The 19,231-nt window shown below is 39.9% G+C and overlaps 1 protein-coding gene across 7 annotated transcripts in view; it reads left to right on the top strand.

Moving 5' to 3' along the window:
* The window catches only part of kcnt1b (potassium sodium-activated channel subfamily T member 1b), a 75,258-nt gene that overhangs the window by 4,535 nt on the left and 51,492 nt on the right, over positions 1 to 19,231 (top strand). For all 7 annotated transcript variants that reach the window (XM_044330068.1, XM_044330067.1, XM_044330070.1 and 4 more), the window contains exon 3: positions 882 to 1,049. In XM_044330068.1, the coding sequence (XP_044186003.1) occupies positions 882 to 1,049 (168 nt within the window). The remainder of the gene's footprint in view (positions 1 to 881; positions 1,050 to 19,231) is intronic.

Raw genomic sequence — 19,231 nt, 5'->3', positions numbered from 1 at the left:
TGAAACAAAGATTGAGTTATTTGGTCATACTTGCTACCCACAGTAAAATTTGGTGGAGGTACCATCATGCTGTGGGGCTGTGTGGCCAGTGCCGGTACTGGGAATCTTGTTAAAGTGGAGGGTTGCATGGATTCCACTCAATATCAGCAGATTCTAGAGAATAATGTTCAAGAGTCAGTCACAAAGTTGAAGTTACGCCGGGGCTGGATATTTCAACAACAATGACCCTAAATACTGCTCAAAATCTACTCAGGCATTCATGCAGAGGAACAAGTACAATGTTCTGGAATGACCATCCCAGTCCCCAGACCTGAATATCATTGAAAATCTGTGGGATGATTTGAAGCGTGCTGTCTGTGCTCGGCAACCATCAAACCTAAGTGAACTGGAGATGTTTTGAAGGAGGAATGGTCCAAAATACCTTCATTCAGAATCCAGACACTCATTAGAGATTATAGGAAGTGTCTAGAGGCTGTTATTTTTGCAAAAGGAGGCTTGACTAAATATTGATGTGATTTTTCTGTTGGAGTGCCCAAATTTATGCACCTGTCTAATTTTGTTTTGATGCATATTGCACATTTTCTGTTAATCCAATAAACCTCATTTCGCCACAGAAATAATGCTGTGTCCATCAGTTATTTGATTGATCAAAATGAAACTGCTGATCCAAACACCCAATGATTTATAAATGAAAATAATGGAAATTGTCAGGGGTGCCTAAACTTTTTCATACCACTGTAATTATAGTATATTCTCTCTGGAACCTGATCTGTTGTCAACATGAAAAATGTCATTGCTGTAATGTAACTAGTTTTCTAAGTAGCCCAGTGCAAAAGTGAGCATGTTGATGAGCAGTTGCTTCTCTCCTTCTCATCCTGCAGGACCTCCACCGAGAATCTGCAGAAGAACAACAGCAGCAACTCTGGTGTTATTCTGGACATCTCAACTCTCAAGATGGCAGAAGTCGATTCAGAGGTGCCCCCTCTTCCGCCTCGCTACCGCTTCAGGGACTTACTACTGGGGGACCAGACATTTCAGAATGATGACAGGTAGCATAAAAAAACACTGTGATTGTATGTATTATGGGAAAGGCTGGCCAGATATATTCCTGGAGGAGCCTTTGTGTGTGTGTGTATGTTTGTGTGTGTGTGTGTGTGTGTGTATTTATGCGCGCAAATATCCACTTTATGCTCAAATCTCCCTAGATACTTTAAACACTGTTTCAACAGTCTATGTCAGATAGATTGCTTTGTCTGAGTGTTAGTTTAAGTACCCACTTTCCGACAATAAGCTTCATCTACTTCAGTTACTGTTTTCCTACATTTCCCAGAATTACTTCTCACAATAATCCCCAGAGAGTCTGCCCCTTGCTCAGAACTCGTGGCTACTGAACAAAGAAATCAGTATCTCTGCCTCCTCTGGCTCTACATCCCTGTATAATTTTCACATCAGTTTAAAAGGACTTATGACTGGAAAAAAAATGTTCTCCCCGATTCTGAGGGATTAACACCAAAATTCAAGGTACATTACTAGTAGTGTTAATATGGTCTGATTGCTTTAATAAAAGTGTTTCGGTAGATTTCTCCTTAACGCTTTTTCCTCTTTCTTTGAACTAAGCGTGTAATAGCCTCTCCCTTGGCTCTTGACTGGTATAGTCACTGGAGCACTGGAGTGTTTGGGAGTCTCCTAAGATTTCAATTATTGCTGTTGTTAGAGAGGCACACCAACAGATGCTGTTTGCTGCCCAAGAGAGGAAGAATTAGCCAAGCATCAGCCATGGCTGAGTACTGCGGAGCTCTCCATGGTACTGAAATGAAGCCATATCACTAAAGGATCAGCAATCACTTCAATATTGGCTTGCACAGAGCAAATTGGAGAGCATTGCTATATACTCATTCTATTGCTTTGCCAGTAACATTAAATCTAAAGTTAACAGAGATTCATTATCTCAACTGTTTTACATTGAGAAAGTCACTTCACTGTGTTTGTTAAAAGATCTTTTTAAAGGACCAGTATGTAGGATTTAGTGGCATCTAGTGGTGAGGCTGCACATTGCAACCAACTGAACACCCCTCCCCTCACCCCTCCCTACCAATCGAGTAGAACCTGTGGTGGCCGCGAACGTTGTGAGAGCTGGGAAAGGCCCTCTCTAGAGCCAGTGTTTGGTTTGTCCATTCAGGGCTACTGTAGAAACATGGCGGTGCAACATGGCGGGCTCTGCGGAAGAGGACCTGCTCCCTATGTAGATATAAAGGGCTCATTCTAAGGTAACGAAAACACAATGATTCTTATTTTAATAGGATTATACACTAATTAAAACATACTTATGAATACTTTGTTATATTTCTGCTAAGTCTGTTCTGCTGGATGCCACTAAATCTTACACACTGGTCCTTTAAGACTGTGCTGTAAACTGTTGTAATCCATTATTTTTGGCAGCCGCCTATAACCTGGGGGTGTTTGACATATCAGACACAGTTGCTTTATAATCAGCCAAGACTGTGGCCTTAAGGACCGAGGTTAGCCACAAAAAATGTAGTTACTCAGATTTTGGGACATTTGCCACTGAAACTTCTGCCTCATACGGAATTCTTTCTGTTCCTTCACATATTGGTAGATATTTAAAGTGTGTCAGCCTGTGAACCCTGACTTATCCCATGTTTTGTTACGCCCCTACCAAGGGGTTATATTTAAATGTTTGTTTTGTTGCTTTGCATAGCTGTTCCTGCCTGTAACAGTACCATTTATAATTTTATCAATCGTTAAATCTGACAGACGGTACATTGTGTTTGTTATCTCCCCAACCCAGGCCTTTGGTTGCCAGCAGCAGCAGCAGACATGTTTCAGCAATGAGTCAATAACCTTCCGTGGATGGCTGTGGTCTTTTGCGATTAGCTCATTGATCTGTATCTTGTATGAATGGAAAATGAATATTGCTGCTTGTGAAATTTCACTTTGAACCCAAAATCTTGTATGAAAGCAAATATGACATTCTGTTTTGCCACCATTGTCTCTTTCTCTCTCTCTCCCTCTCTTTGTGTTCACTCTCCCTCCGTCTCTGGGGCTCCCTGCAGTAAATTGCTGTCAGTATGTTTTATATCAATGCAGGATCTTTGGTCTGCACATAACATTTAGAGTTACAGTCCAGTATTCGACCATTTCCCCCCACACACTGGCCATTGTTCTTTCCCAAGTGATGCAGTGATTTGTCAGTATTCGACTACAGACGCTTATTGCTTTGTTTTATTTACGACTCTCCAGTTTTATCCCTACTGTTGACATAAAAGATGACAAATGGTTTGAGCCAAATACGTGTGTGTGTGTGTGTGTGTGTGTGCATGTAGATCATAGTGTGCATGTTTCATCCAGTGGGTCCCCTGTGAAATAGTTTTGATGATCACTATTCAATTGCAAAGGGTAAATGGGGCTTGTTGCTGGGCTACCGGCACATCTAATGCGTGTGTGTGTGTGTTTGCATCCATATACAGTGTGTGTATGCACATGCTAGGTCTTGTCACAGAGCTATATAATCCACAGATCCTGCCATTAAAAAAAACACAGCAGCCTTTGTGTCTTCAAAACAAAGAGCAGCTATAAACTGCAGCTTTTCACACACACCTCTGCACAACGCGTGTTATCAAATGAACGAAGATGCGATAGAAGAAGACACCATTCTCGAAAGCATCTTATGTTGCTGTGCTGTAATTGCTAGTTTCCGAGCTATGGAGTGTAAATGGAAGCAGACGATGTCACTGGGCTTTTGGGACGCTCTATTTGTTAGTAGATGATCTGCTTCTGCTCATGGTTTGTGATCTTGATTATTTTCTGCGCTGATGCTTTGTCGAGTGTAAAGCCTCAAAACAAATTAACCCCCAGAGGGAGAGCCAGAACCACCCCCCTCACTGCCCTGATTGCCTTTTGCATCTGTTTCCTTGTGTCTGTCATAGTGGGCTATGAGAGTAAAAAGCAGTGGGTTGAAGGACTCAAGCAGTGATAAATGACTTAATATAACAGCGTCACTAGAAGGAAGTCCAGTGCTGCAGCTACAAGAGCAGTCGGATTCTCAAACAGGTTTATAACAAAGACAGTTTTAACTGGTTATCAAAACCAAATAATATAAAATTGAGAATAAAGGTGTGCCCTCTGGAAATGTCCATTACTACTACTGTATCAGTGAATTGTGCATATGTGCACAGATATGTTAGAAAGTGAAATTTGAACAAGGAAGCAGCTCTGCAAACACACGTTTGAAGCAGCTCATCTACTGTAAATGACCTCTTTTTTTTATTTTCACTGCCAAACACGGAGTGAGTGACATGGATGAAGTCCTCCGTCATGGTATAATGGTAGAATTGTAATATAATGATTTTATACTTCAGTAGTGTGAATTCTCTTGAAAATCAATTGAGAAACTGTTCATAAACAAAATAAGCAGACAGGAATGTCCTAATCCAGCAACTTAAATACCCGACAAATCAAGGTTCAAGCTTAATGACATTGATGCCAAAATACTGCTGTATAAAAATCCCATAATATTGATTTTCAACTTTACCCACAATGATGTAAAGAAGTGATTCCCAACCTCTTTTTTTGTTTGTTTTTTTGCTTGAGACTCCATCTTATTGCAGGTTGCAAGTTTGTTTATTTTAAAAATTACCTAATTGATGATTACATCTGTTTGTATTGCTGTTCATTGCTTGTTGTCAATGTGAGCCATGTAACGCAATCTCGTTCTGCTGTGCACCTCTAGAGTGTTTTAGAATGACAATTAAGTTAACCTTCAACCGTGAACATTGAAGTTGTGAGTTATTTGATTTTTAGAGGCCAAAAGACTTCAAAAGATCATCTTGTGACCCCTTGTGGGAGTCCTGACTCTCAAGTCAGGAAGACCCTGTCTAATACACCTAAAGGGGCTCAACTTTAACTGAATAGTATAAACAATATGGCAAGATCTCTGCCTGAGGGCAAATTAATTTAGTCCCACAGATGATAACCTCATTGGACTGATAATGTAATGTTTTTGTTGTAACGATCTCAACAAAACTATGAAAACAAGACACAGCTCCTAAAAAATTCAATTGCAACAGTGTTGAATAAATGTATTCATTGACTATGAATGAGTACATGTAGGTGCATTTCGTGATGTGTTTATATAGTTCTGTGGGCAAATGTGAGTCTCTCACTGCAACAATATTAAGGCAATAGGCCTATTTATGCTGTTAGAGTATGTGTGTCCTTGTATTTCCGTTCATCTCTTTGTGTCTATGGTGCGGACGTGGGCGTACACTGCAGGAAGCAGGAGTTTAGAGGGGGGGGGGGGTCTCCCTCCTGAGCTGTCATTATCTCCAGGGTTGGATGTCAAAGGGCCATAATGACGGCTCGGCTGTGTGGGTGTTGAAGAGGGGCGATCACGCTGAAGTCAAAGGTCTGACAAGCGACTGGTCTGTGTGTGTGTGCGAGTATTATCTGCGCAGGTGTTCGTGTATGTGCTCTGAGCGTGGACACACGTGTGTGTGTGTGTGTGTGTGTGTGTGTGCACCTGTTAGTCTCTGATTATACATTTGACTGTGTGTATGTGGGTTTATTCCTCAGTCTGTCAACCAGCAGAGGAGGCCAGCCTCAATCAACGTCAGAAATGGAAACAAGCCACCAGACATCCTCATACCTGCCGACAGGGTTGAAAACAGAACAGCAGGGAGAAAATTAGTTCCATCTATCTTTCCTCCGCATGTCTAATCTTGTTTGGGTTTTTTTTTTTTGTTTTTTCTCTTCTAATCAAGGCAGGATACTGATGGGAGTAATATCGACAGAATGAGTGGTGTTAATTGGTCACTAAATCAGCTCTTAACAGCTTCCTGTGAAATGGTGGCGCTTGGAATGGTGACCCAGCGCTGATGTATGTTCTGCTGTCGAGCAACAGCTAGTCTGCAACACAGATCATTCACTCATGTTGTAAAAATCTCTGTTTCCCAAAATGACAGCTTTACAGCAGCACAGAACTGCTTTTCGAGCCAGGCGGGTATTTCTGAGGTTATCTAAAGTCATTCTTTTACATTGTTGAGTTTTCTGAAGCCACAGGTTTTCCCCTGACACTATATTTATGGCAAAGTATAAATGTCATGTTTTGATATGGAGAGATGGGGTGCATCACTTGGAGTCGTCCCTCTAGATTTGTTTCCGTCCAGAGAGATACTACAGAACCAATCTCCAAGTGGAATAAAGTGTCCTGAGATGATAGTTGTGCTCTGATACTGGCAGCAGCTGTTTGTTTGCGCCGAGTCTGTGGCAAGAGCGACTGCCGGGATTTGATGCTCGGGTAATTTCCATCTGAGCGAGTTTAAGAAGCTGATGATGAGGTAGAAAACAAAGACAAAGAGGGAGACGGAGAACATAAGGAACACAAAAAACCCAGAGGAAGGAAAAGAGATTGGAGGAGATGACAGACAGGAGAAAAGGACCAGAGAGAAATGAGGCAGACAAGTGGAGCGTGACACTGAGTGAGCGAGTGAGTGATGATGATTAGATTCAATAAGTCATGGAGGACTAATGGTCTGAGTGCTTGCAGGCTATGTTCACACTGCACGCCCTCATGCACAATTCCCAAAATTCAGGATGGTGGTTTGTAATTATGATACTTGTGTAAACTGGGAGCGGTGTCAAAAAGTCACACATAGTGTTATAGTTGATTAACTTTAAGAAGAATCGTATCATGATGACATGAACTTATGTCACTGTTATATTTGTTGTCCAAGATAATTATTCCAAACAAGCTGTAATGAAAACAAAATTAGTTTTGATCACACAAGTTGTTATAGTAAGTTTTTATTTTGCATATGCAAAGAGTTTGGTGGTTTTGTTTTGCCATATTAAAATACTGGTATTATAGGTACCCTGTGGAGTTTTTAACTGCTAGAAGCACTATAGAGCCATGGTTTTAAGAGTGGCTGCCTGTTTTGTTTGTGTTGTAAAACAGGGACACACACATGCAGATGTGGCACAATTCACATCCTGCCGCTGGTCTCATGCTAACGCATTACTGGTGGCTGTAATGCACCAACAAAGGCAGTGAAGAAGAAAACTGCTAGTAACAACTGCAAATTTTTTATGCAGACAGAAATGCACCCAATGTGTTTGATACACACAATGTGTTTTGGTAAGAAACAAACAGAAGTTATTCAAATACAACCTTGGTTTGTTTACAAGAAAACTTTTTTTCCTTTTTTTTTAATATTGTGGTGGTGATTTCACTCATGTCACACAGCCGTGATTTATGGTATATGAAGTCAAGTTTTGGCTCAGTTGAATATCTCTGTGGAGGAGGATGTACCATGTGATCTAATTCTGACTTTCCATGTAGTCCAAACTATTAGTCTGTAATTATAACATTTGCATCTCAGTTAAATTGGCATTGACATCTCACATCTCGAGTTGTGACCCTACAGTGTTCCAGTATCATCTCAGCTAAAAGTCTTATGCTCTTGAAAGGCTGAGTGTTGTTACTGGTGGCATGCACGGTTCCACTTAGCAACCAGAGCTTGCAATTCAAACCATAGATGGCATTAGTCACCACCATCAGCAGCAAGTGGGTGGACGACACTTAAGGGCTGCTAGATTCGTTCTCATCTGCAGCTGAGTGTCCGTGTGTCTGTGACACCCCAATCGGTTTAAGGATTACTGTTTTTGTCATGGTGAAGCATGGGTATCAAACACGTTGGTCACATTCTGTCTGTTTTGTCACATTCTGTCGGGGTAAGTTTCTCTAAGGATTTGTGTGGTCAGTGAGCAGAAACTGTGAACAAGTAAACTGTGAAAATGAGAAAGAATCGAGGCTTTGTGTTCCTGAAAATCTCTGTTTGGACATGGGCTACATTTCAGCAATTCCCACTCAGATTTATTTCCCCTTAACGCAGTAGAGGTATTATCGGATGTGGCACAACATGCTTAAGCTGAAAAAACTGAGCATGCAGCTCTGCTAGAGCACATTTATTAGTCTTCATATGAAATCATTTGGAACATCGGTTCCCTGAGGACACAGTCTCAGGGATAGCTTAAATGGGGCAGACAACTAAAGGTAGGCTACAAAGACAGAATTGTGCTGAGAGAAAAATAGAATTGTTTTTTTTCCACACTGTAGAATTTATATCTTTGTGCCGGAAACCTCTGGTGCATTTGCCATTTAGCCCCCATCTTGCCAACTTAATTAGCATCGGTGGAGCTTGCTTGTCAGACTTTAATAAGAAGCTATGATGATGGAGGCATTCGGATGAGGTTGTCAGCACAGCAGAGGGGGTTCCAGTGTTGTGGGTGGGTGTGTGTGTGTGTGTGTGTGTGTGTGTGTGTGTGTGTGTGTGTGTGTGTGAGATGTACAGCGTCACATAGAGGGTTATTCTGTAATAGCAGACTCTGGTTCCTTCCACCTCTGAGACTGAAAATATATGAGGCCTAGATACCGAAGCTGCATTTGAATTGCAAAACACTGCATGCGATTAGTTGTGTAAGCAATTTAAATTTTGCACAATTTGTGCCTTGATGAAATACCAAATTAATTAACACTCACTAATGTCTCTTATTTACATTTATATAGTCCTAGAGGCTGTGAAGTGATTTTTATCTCTAATGCTGTACTTTATTCTCCAGCCTTGCCAAGGCAATCAGGAAAATGTTTCATAATCAATATAGCTGCCTGGTTCACTGATCATGGATTTGCAGCATTATTTTAGAAAAAAAAAAAGCCCAGTGGCAGCTTTTTCAGACAACTCAACCGCCTGCCAATCAAGTGAAGTGTTTTCACCGACTGTCTGTTTACTTAGACACTTTCTAGCAAATCTGTTCATCAAATACAATCTTTGTCTGTGCTGCTTTCAATACAGGATAAAGATACAAAGCATAACAGAATGTTTGATTATTGTTTATGACGCTGATACACAATATTCATAGTACATTGAATACTCACCTGCAACTGTTATTGGCTCTTGTATATTTACAGGCTTTGACACTCCTTTAAAAAAGAGCCAGGCTATAAATCAATATATTAACGTCGTTGTGACACAAGACTTGAAATTATCTGAAATTTTTGTTTTTGTAATATCTTGATACAGGTCCTTAAATGCTGCATGACATACATACGTTTCTTTTAGCTCATTTAGCTATTTTAGACGAATAAATTCAAATATGACGGTTATCATAACCATGTTACTGATGATTTTCTTGAACTTTTCTTACTATATCAAGGCCTCAAAGGTATTTGAAAAGGAAATGATGGTCTTAAATCTTAACTTTTAATTTAAATATAACACTGAAGATCCTCAGCCTGTTACACCTTCTTGTCAATACAAGATTATGAGTCAAATGAATATTCATGTATTGTAAAAGATATTACATTTTTTCCAAGTGAATGTCACTGATTTATAGAAGAAAGACTTACTGTACCTTTTTTGGAGATGTAGAAGAAGTTGTCATTCACACAACAGTTCCCCATATAAGGATTAATACAGACTAGACTTACGAGTTATCACTGGTGAGGAGAAAAATAAAAGTTGTTACCACTATACAATTATGAATTTCTGCAGACTAAAATTCAACATTCACACCACAGGCAAATATGAGCTGATTTGTACTATTTTATGCAAATGAGGATAACAACTCCACTGCTTTTTTGGCACAGCATCACGCTGGGAGCAGTTGTTTTATTCATGAAATGGTTGAACGTGGCCTGTTTGGCCTAATAATAAAAGTGCATGCATATTTGTAAGGAGAAGTTTCAAAGGGAAACTGTAATTATACAAAAAAAAAACCCCAATCTCATATCCAGCAGTTTATTGGGAGTAAATGCTGCAATGCTGCTACACAAGCTGAAGTAGTATTTCTTCATGCTTCAACAAGAACTGTCTGTTCACAGATGTAAGCTGTGGGGGGGGGGGGGTTATTTTGGATGAACCATTTGCTCCAGCAAATGCACTTGACACAAGTGATTATTCCCTCAGACATTGTCATTTTTTGAAAGAGAACATAAAGGTTTTAACCAATAAATGGGTAGTTGAACCTTCTTGCACGAAACGGCCGTTGGCAAAACAGCAAAAGCATCCCTGTGTGTGCGATGTTGCAGAGCGTGTGTGCACTCCTGTGTGTATGTGTAAGCCTGCCAGTGGCTTTGACTAGACTTCTTCCTCCTCTCTGGCTACGCTGTGCTCAGGCAGACAGCTCGCCCACAGCAGCGCCAGCTCACTGCTTTAATATGTTTTGACAGAGGAGGCATTATCACAGCTCTCAACGCCCATCTGCAGCGCGGAGCTGAGGCGTGCCCAATGATTATAGAGCTTTAAAGGGAGGCCTGGTTGTGCACCAAGATTATCTGGCCCATCAACAGATTTGATGAGTTTTTCCAGGCGGACTGAAGCTCAGAAGTCAAAGTCACAGTGAAAAGGAAATCTGTCTTTTTTTTTTTAATGTAATTTTACTTGCAATTATAAATGATAATTGCAAGTAAATCTTATTTCCTCTTATTCAATCAGAATCTTATCTGACAATATGATGATCGGTGCTCCCATCATTCTGTCTGAGACTTCAAATGTAACAGCAATGGCACAATGATGTGGTGCATCTATCAGCTAATGTTTGCCCCCACAACTCAGTTTCCCTTTTTTCCCCTGTGTTTTTTTTTTTTTTTTTTTTTTTTTTTGTTCATTCCTTTGGCTGGAAGTTATTCATCTTGCAGAATCTGGAATCCGTTCAAGTCTATGTGCCAAACATTTCAGAGTGAAATGCTTTACCAGCTATACTCAGCTAATAAGCTTCACTGCAGCTCTCTCTCTCTCTCTCTCTCTCTCTGTTTGTTATATTCCTGCATTTTGGCTACACTCTTAAAATCCTGCTCGGGTCTGATTTATGTAAATATCCAGCGTATTTAATTTGAAGCCGTTCATTGGGGCTAATCTCACTGCGATTTTTATTTATTTATTTATTTATTTATTTTCTCTAGCATCTGTATTGCATTTTTTTTTGGATTTCTACACTTATTATTTGCTTCATCGGAGCAGAATGTGTCTTGTTTTCCTGTTTGTACTGTTATTAGTGCAACCTCGCAGGAGATAAAACCCAAGGCTGTACCGCCATCTGTGTCATTAAACATAAAACGCATTAAAACCGGCTCTGTTTTCTTGTAAGTACACTGTTTCGGTTGTCAGATGAGACTCACACAATTTGCAGTTCTCTGCATCACCACAAAGTGTCTCTGCGCTCAAATCTGTGCTTCTGTGCACTTGTTTCTGCTACTGATGCACTTGTCTGCATCTCTTTCTCTATCATTCCCTGACATATACTTTCCCCCCCAATGAATTCATTTTCTCCTTTGTTTTATGACGTTCATTTCCTTGCACTCAAATGAAACCAGTCTACACACTCACCAGTAATCATAATCTCATCCAGAACAGATTTATTTTTTTACATGATTACATGCAACACTCCTCGTAATTAAACGACATTATAGATCTAATATTCACCCAGCAAAAAAACGATCCATAGTTACATTTACACTGTCTAGCAGCTGTAGTAATGCACTCCAGAACGACATAGGACTGTAATATCCCGCTTTCCAAAATCGTTACTAATCACTGTTAAAAAAAATAATGATGTTTTATGGTGTGACGATGCTTTGGTTAAGGTCTGGTTAGGTTTAGGCACAAAAACACTCGGTTAGAGTCAAGGAAAGATCATGGTTTGGCTTAAAATGATCATTTGAAATGTTGTTTATGCTTCCTTAAAGTTAAAGCGGTAAAAAATGTTCCGACTCGCGGGACTGGACTGCAGCAAAGTCCGCTTTTTGCCATCTTAACTATAACTATCTCGCCATCCACCCAACTCACCTCCTCCTAATAAGGCAAAATCATCTTGACGTCATCTGAACCGCATCACTTCCCCAGGTCATAATCACTATGGCCACTAGATGGCGTTAACGTAACTATAGGTCGTTTTTGTCGGCCTAAATTTTAGACCTATACTGTCGTTTATTTCGTTAAAACGGGCTGATTAAATAACATAAATACATTTTGTGTATGCATGTTATTTTTTTCCCTCATAAAATGCAGAGTTATATTACAGTTTTATCTGCTGAATAATGCTGTTTGGTAATCCGGCAGCAAGTAGAGGTGGGTATACCCTTTATCATTATTAAATCCAGAGGAAGTTGTACTGTATATACACATAACATTATCACCAGTGTTACATACATTCAAATCTAGAAGCTAATCAGTACCAGTCTGTTTTCTAACATTTTAAGGAGTCATGATTAACTGTCACTCAAATCTACAAATGTTTACAGCAGCTGTTGAGGAAAACGGAGAGAATATTTTCACTTTCCAGGGATTAAAACAGGCAACCCTCTATCCGCAGGTTCACTCTTTAATCCCGAGGTTACTATCAACAGATAATTTAATGTGTTTCCTGAAGATTGAACTCAAAATGCCATGTGTAATGACTGCGGAGTGCTTGTGTTTCCTAAATGCATTAGTAATGAGGCAACATTTCATGAGTCTTCTCTGGCTACATTAGAAATTAACTGCATCCTGTAAGCCTGAGACTTTCAATAGGCCTGTAACATCATTACTGTATAATCTATACTAATCTTATTTTGAATTCATGTCTGGACTGGCACAAAGGGGTATCAGCTGGCAGATAAAACCAAGACAGTCTTTTAAATAAAAAAAGAGATGTAGCCTAAATTTGTGTAATGTTTCAAAATTGGAAAGCCTTTCTTGTGCACTTGCGTGTCTTGTTCCAGCTTCCTTGTCGATAATGTGAAAATCACTTGCACGGCTACTGACAAAGATTCCCAACCCTTCATACTGGCAACCAGGAGAAATTCAGGATTTATCTGAAACTTCTTTGTAAAGTTAGCTGCTTTTTAAACCAAACATGGGAGTAACAGTGGCTCAGTATGGTAGGATGCCAACCCCCTTTGTTTGCATGTTTCATTAAGGTGCTCCAGTTTATTCCACTTTCCAAACCAGACACATGCAGGTCACATGGACTGAAGAACATTGATGGCTAATGAGTGTCACAGAGTTTAACTGCCTGTCAAAAGGATGTTAATCCTGATGGAAACAAGGTATCCCTCTGCCGTCTGCCTTAGTGGTGCTGGGTGAGGCTCCAGTACTCTAACAATGAATTGATCAAAGTCAAGCTGCTGGTTTAAAACACTTTTATAGAGCTGCACTGAAAATTAATCACAAACTATTTTGATGATCAATTAATCGTATCCTTTTTTTTCTTTTTTTTTTTTTTTTAAGAAAAAATGTAAAAATTTTCAGATTACAGCTTCTCAAATGTGAATAATTTCTGGTTTCTTTAGTCCTCTGTGATGGTAAACTGGACATCTTTGGTTTGTGAACAAGATAAGACATTTTGATGATGTCATCTTTGGCTTCAAGAGACAGTGATGGACATTTTTCACCATTTTCTGACATTTATTAGAGCAAATCACTGATCAGTTCATTGAAAAAATAATCAACAAATTGATCAATAATGAAAATAAGAAGCTCTACACTTACATAACATTGTATGTATGTTTAATGTAAGTTTTTTTTTCATTCACTTTAGTTTTATAAACTGCAGTTTCTCCTCGGTAAAGGAGATTAAATAGCTGTTATGTTGCTGAATGATAATTCTATCTCATTTATCAGCATATGGTTTAGTCCACACAAGATTGTGTAAATGAACAGATAGGCTACTCTAATATCACTGTGCCTCATAGGTTGTAGATTACTCCAGGTGTGATGTGTTTCCATGCAAACCGGCTGCTGCTGGTGTGTTTTCACGAGGCCACCTGTTCATTTGTCTGTGGCTTCTCATTATTCAGTGACGTGTCTGTAATCAAAACAATAGCAATGGCTGAAAGAAACTGAATAATAATGGAAAATATCAATGTTGAGGACGGATGATATGCAGTTTGATTAACATTTGTCCATTCAGCACCTCCTTGACTTTTTAAGAAGACAAGAAATCAGTGTTTTAAATAAGATAAATTGTGATTGATACGCATTAGTGAATTGTCAGAAATCATTTGAAGCAATGAAGACCAGACGATGCACTGATTGTCATGATGAAGAGATGTGATGGTCGGCACCTTGGTCTGATCAAATTCAAACACGGATAATTACATTTCCCATCTTATGTAACACGTTGGGGAGCCCGTCGAGCCGGCCGAGCGGTTGACGTTACATTGTGACGACGTGTGAATCTCAGAGACGCGAGGGGGGACCATCACTTCTCCATCAGGGATGGAGGAGCGCTCGATAATCAGGAGACAAGCTGATGCTCGCCTCAGTGTGTCTGAGGACCCCGTGATGCGGCAGGGAGGGAGACGCTGTCCCTCCGCCTTCGTGCAGCACAAGTGAGACGGGGGATGCGGTCTCCCCGCGGCGTCGGTCCCTGACTGAGCCTGTTCTGTTACCAGGAGGAGGAAACATATTGGCCGCTCTCTGCTGGAGGTAACACCCGGGGAGGCAGAGAGCCATGGCGGGCGCTAAGCTGACACCCTCTCCCTCCGAGATCGACCCGGACGTCAAGACCGAGGTTCAGAAAACCCCAGAGCCCACCTGGGTCAACCCCTCCAGCCCTCTCCGGACTATGGGCTCTTTTGGGAGCGATGCCGGCCAAAGGTAGCTGCCGCAGATCCGCATGTTTCTGAATGCGGCTCACTTGCACATATGCAGCATTCGCGAAATAACAAGATGCTGCGAGCGCATGGTGCATAAAGTCTTCATAACAACTTAGCTCGTAATTATCCTTATGCAAAAGTTGAGCCGATATTAATATTTCATCACCATAATATTCACCCGTGAATTGATATTTCCCACGGAAATTATATTGGAATATGAGTGACATAATCGTAACGCACCGGGCGGTACTGTATAGGCTTCATTTTCCCCAGCGGGGATAAACATTAGCACCAGCGCGCGTTTTTATGGTCCATTTTCATGATAGATTGTAAACGCATCTGCCTTCAATCATTTTTTTCTCTCAGCATCACTGAGATTCATTTAATGGCTGCAGTGTATAGTGATTACATAATTCGACGGATGCTGCATTCCCATTACAGTTTTATGAATCCCAGTGTTGCTCGCACCTCTGCATTCAAAGATGAAGTTTTATTTTTATGACATATTGCAACCACATTGATGGATATCAATAAAAATGCAAACCACGGGAGATTATGTTGACATACCCTCATGTTCAGATAAACCCACATGTTGTATTTCAGCTGCTCAGCACATGTCTGCACCCTTAGGTTGAATCTGCATGCAGACTTCCACCATCAGGTCACTCTCTTACCATTTGGTAGACAAATTAGATTGTGGTTTTAAGGGAAATGGGTTGAACTCACAACTGAGGGAGATGATGTTTTTGTTTTTTTTTTTTCTTTTCAGAGAGACAAAAGAACTTGAGATGTGCAGAAATGCTGCCATTCAAGCTCAGACTGGCACTCCTATCTGGTTGGATGAGGCTGGTTTGGATGAAAACAGAAAGATTGTGCTTGTTTTGCAGTGTTTCAGAAACCACTGCACAGACACTATATGCTGGTGGTGCATTGTTAAGTCTCTCAGTATTAACAGTGTGCATTTTTCTTGTCAATATTTATTTGAGAGCATTGACATTTTGGTATTTTTGTGATTTAAAAATGAGGGATATAAACATGGACTAACATATCTAATGTTAATTTTATAATCACATTATTGCAAGAACTTATCCAGTCCAGACAATGTTCTCAAAAATAGTAAACGATCATTATGTGATGCAAAAAAACACAGTAGATTAATCTGTAGTATCTAGAACATCTCCTAACTATGAGGCTTTACTGTGTTAAAGCCCTTTAAATATTAATAAATGTTCTCTGTCCTTCACAAGAAACTATAATTTCCCATCAATTATAGAGACCCATTGAGATATCTTCAGTGATGCAAGTCCACAACAAATACTTCATCACTTTTGACTGTTTCTATGTCAACTGCAATCCTTCAATAGACTGGATAAATACACCTCTGCAAGACTGTCCCCTGAGGCAAAATGTGTCTTAAGCTTTGCTGCTCTATTTTGGTCAGATGTCATGGTGTGTTACAGCGTTGGCAGGCTCATCCCATGCAGTGAGTGCAGGTGGCATGACCTTAAAGAGGGGGGCAGACATGTTTTGCTCAGGGGTTGAGGTTTGAGGTGACACTGATTGGCGTCTTTCTTATTATTTTTGATCTTTGTTTGATAATGACCTATTTTTAGGAAACACATTGCAGTGGTGTTAGTGACCCAGTTTAAAAGAAAGCTTTTGCAGTTTTGCTAATAAATGTGAAGTCTGCAGCAGCAATACTGTGAGGATGGTTTCATCTAGTTTAAAGAAGTTCATCCTTCGCCTCTAGGAGTTCAAAGTTTGCAAAGGTGGCAGTTATCAATTCTTCTTCATCCATATAAACTTTATGATCTTTTAAGATCATAGGTTTGAGATGACAGCAACGCTCTGAGCAATCTGCCTGTGTTTTCATCACATTAACAAGCATTGCGGCGATGCAGGAAATGATGACTACAGTAAAGATGAGCGTTAACCTAAAATTGGCTGCTGACTTTGATTTTTATGTCAACGCTAATGATGAATGCAGGTTTAAGCTTTCAGACGACAGGATAACTCAGAGCAATCTGGTTTTTGTTTGCCGTCTTCACAACGAGAAGGATGTTAAGTATTTGGTGACCATGGCAACAGTACAAATAACAATGCTAAAAATACTATGGATTATGGCAGTTATGGTTGTGCTCACAACGATTATGAAGATGGCTCTTGATGGTAGACATTTTTTAATAGAGCAGCTTGTGTTTTGTTTTGTTTTTTTCAATCAAAACTAGCAAAAAAATGTACATAGCTGCAGATCCTATGACATAATTATAAATCATCAATAATGACAGCGAATAATGAGCATGAACGTTATGTGCAATGATAGTAATGATGACAAAGATGACGAGTTTCATGGTGTTGCTGTCGTACTGTAGATGGATGTAGCAGTGATTGTTGATCTGCTGGAACAATCATAATCTCAGATCTCAAAAGCTCAGTGAGTCCACTGAGCAGTGACGGCTGAGAGAACTGTTGATCAGTTTTAAGCATTTGAATGATATTGACCAAGGCTATATTGCAGTGCCAGGCTGTTTGGTATGTAGATAGAATACACTATCTGACACTAACTGTAAATGGCTTAGGCTGTAAAACCTAATGCACCAGTTGGCCAGTTGCCCCAGGCCAACCATATTTGGACCACTGTCAACCATTTAGCTTGATGTGGTTGCCACTGTTGGCAACTGGTACTTATATCTTAAATGATGGATTTCATGAATGAAATGTTTGCCTAGAATCATCATCCTTTTTAGAGATGACAAAACTTCATTTTTACATTTTTTTATTTTTCATTTTCAGTCCACCCAGAGCTGCTGTCTGCCCTCCGCAGGCTGACAGGATGTTGTCAGGAATCGCAGAGCTTTCTAGGTTGTGAAATGTGATCAGCATGGGATTTGTGTCCGGCTGACTCGAGAATAATGAGAGGATGCGTAGAGGGAGTGAGAGAATCAATAATCTGACCCAGTGTACAACAGTTTATCAAGAGTTTATTTATTTTTGCATAATTTACAGCAGCTGGAAATCCCTTTTCTGCTTGTGTTTGTAGAATTCTCCATACAGTGTTGACAACTCAGTACCGTAGGCAGCCAGGCACATTTAATAAGACTTGGAGGATCTTCAAGAACAGAAGGATCGACCATCTTTTAAACACAGGATGTGGTCAAAACAGATAAACTCTCGCAGTTTTATTTTGGCTTCACCCAGCCTCGCCACCACATTGCCTCTGTGAAAAATCTGTTTGGAAAATGGGCATTTTGTTTAGCCTGTTGGTGCACTGCGCAGTGAATGTGAATTTTAGAGCTCAGTGGGAGCTGTTAGTCATGTCCTCATTAAGGCTCCACCAGTCTATGGTCTGTTAGGTTGATTTGAGCTTTTTTTTTTATTGGATATTTGCCAAAACAGAAGCAACTTCATAAAAAGCAGGACTTTAGATTGACACATATGCAGCATAGACCATATTTAATTTGTGATGTTTCAGCAACTGTGAGCCCTCTACAGTCTGTCACTCTGAAGCACTTCCACAATTATTGATCAAGTTTTAATACTTGTTACATTTTCAGTTTTTTTTTTTTTTTTTTTTTTTTTTAAAGTCTTGTGCAGTCAGCAACGCCTCCTTGATATCAAAGTCACAGAGAAGACTTTGATATCGGACATTCATGTTATTCACCACTTGATGGATGTTTTGATGAAGCGATGAATTAATTTTTATATCTTGTACATTTTTGTGCTTTAGCCAAATGATCCACTCGACCGAGCAGAAGAATGAATTAGTCCATGTTTTTAGGGGAGATCTTGAGTTTTTCTTAACGCCTTTTCAGAGGTTTTTCTTACTTGCAAAGAGTAAATTTCTGGCAGTGAGGAAGCAATATCTCTGCAGGAAAATGGCCAAATTTATGGGATATGGGAACAGTAACCGCAGTCCACAGAAACACAATTTTTGTTACCTGAAAGATCATTCAGTATTATTTTCCCTCTTAGTGAGTTGAGTTGAATTCTTCTGTGCACCATACACTGCACATAGATGCATTCTAGGGAAACATAAACTGTCAATGAACTACTAAGTGTTAATCCAGGTCTTTAGGTTCCTTGCAATATTCTAAATCTGCCTTGGGAAATGGATCTTGATTAGTCTACTAAATGAGATTCTTTTTTGGTGTAAGCAATAGTCAGTTGGGAAATAGTGAGAAGATGATGTTCGACATGTGCGCTGTTTTTAATAAATACTGAGATTGATGTAGATGTAATAAAAAGATGAAGCAGCTTCACTGAAACTAACAAAGAGGATTTGTTGTTCTGCAAACCTCTTGTTCTTTGCTTGTCTATATCGTCAACTACTTTAATATAAACATATTTGTTTGCATTGGTTTATAGCTGATCACCTTTTTCCGATATAAGTTACTACAAGGAGCTTTTAACTGGTAATGAAACAGTCTCGTGATGGCTCTGATGCTTCTATATGACCTACATAAGCAAATGAGACCATCAGCGAGAAGATTGGCTATTTATATATAGTTCTTCTAAATGTCTGCCACCAGGTCGGATTCCCCTTGAAATCAGACCAGACGATTTATGGCACGGAGACCG

The sequence above is a fragment of the Thunnus albacares genome, chromosome 2 (genome assembly GCF_914725855.1).
Source record: "Thunnus albacares chromosome 2, fThuAlb1.1, whole genome shotgun sequence".
Lineage (NCBI taxonomy): Eukaryota > Metazoa > Chordata > Actinopteri > Scombriformes > Scombridae > Thunnus > Thunnus albacares.
This window is presented reverse-complemented; position numbering and strand designations above follow the sequence as displayed.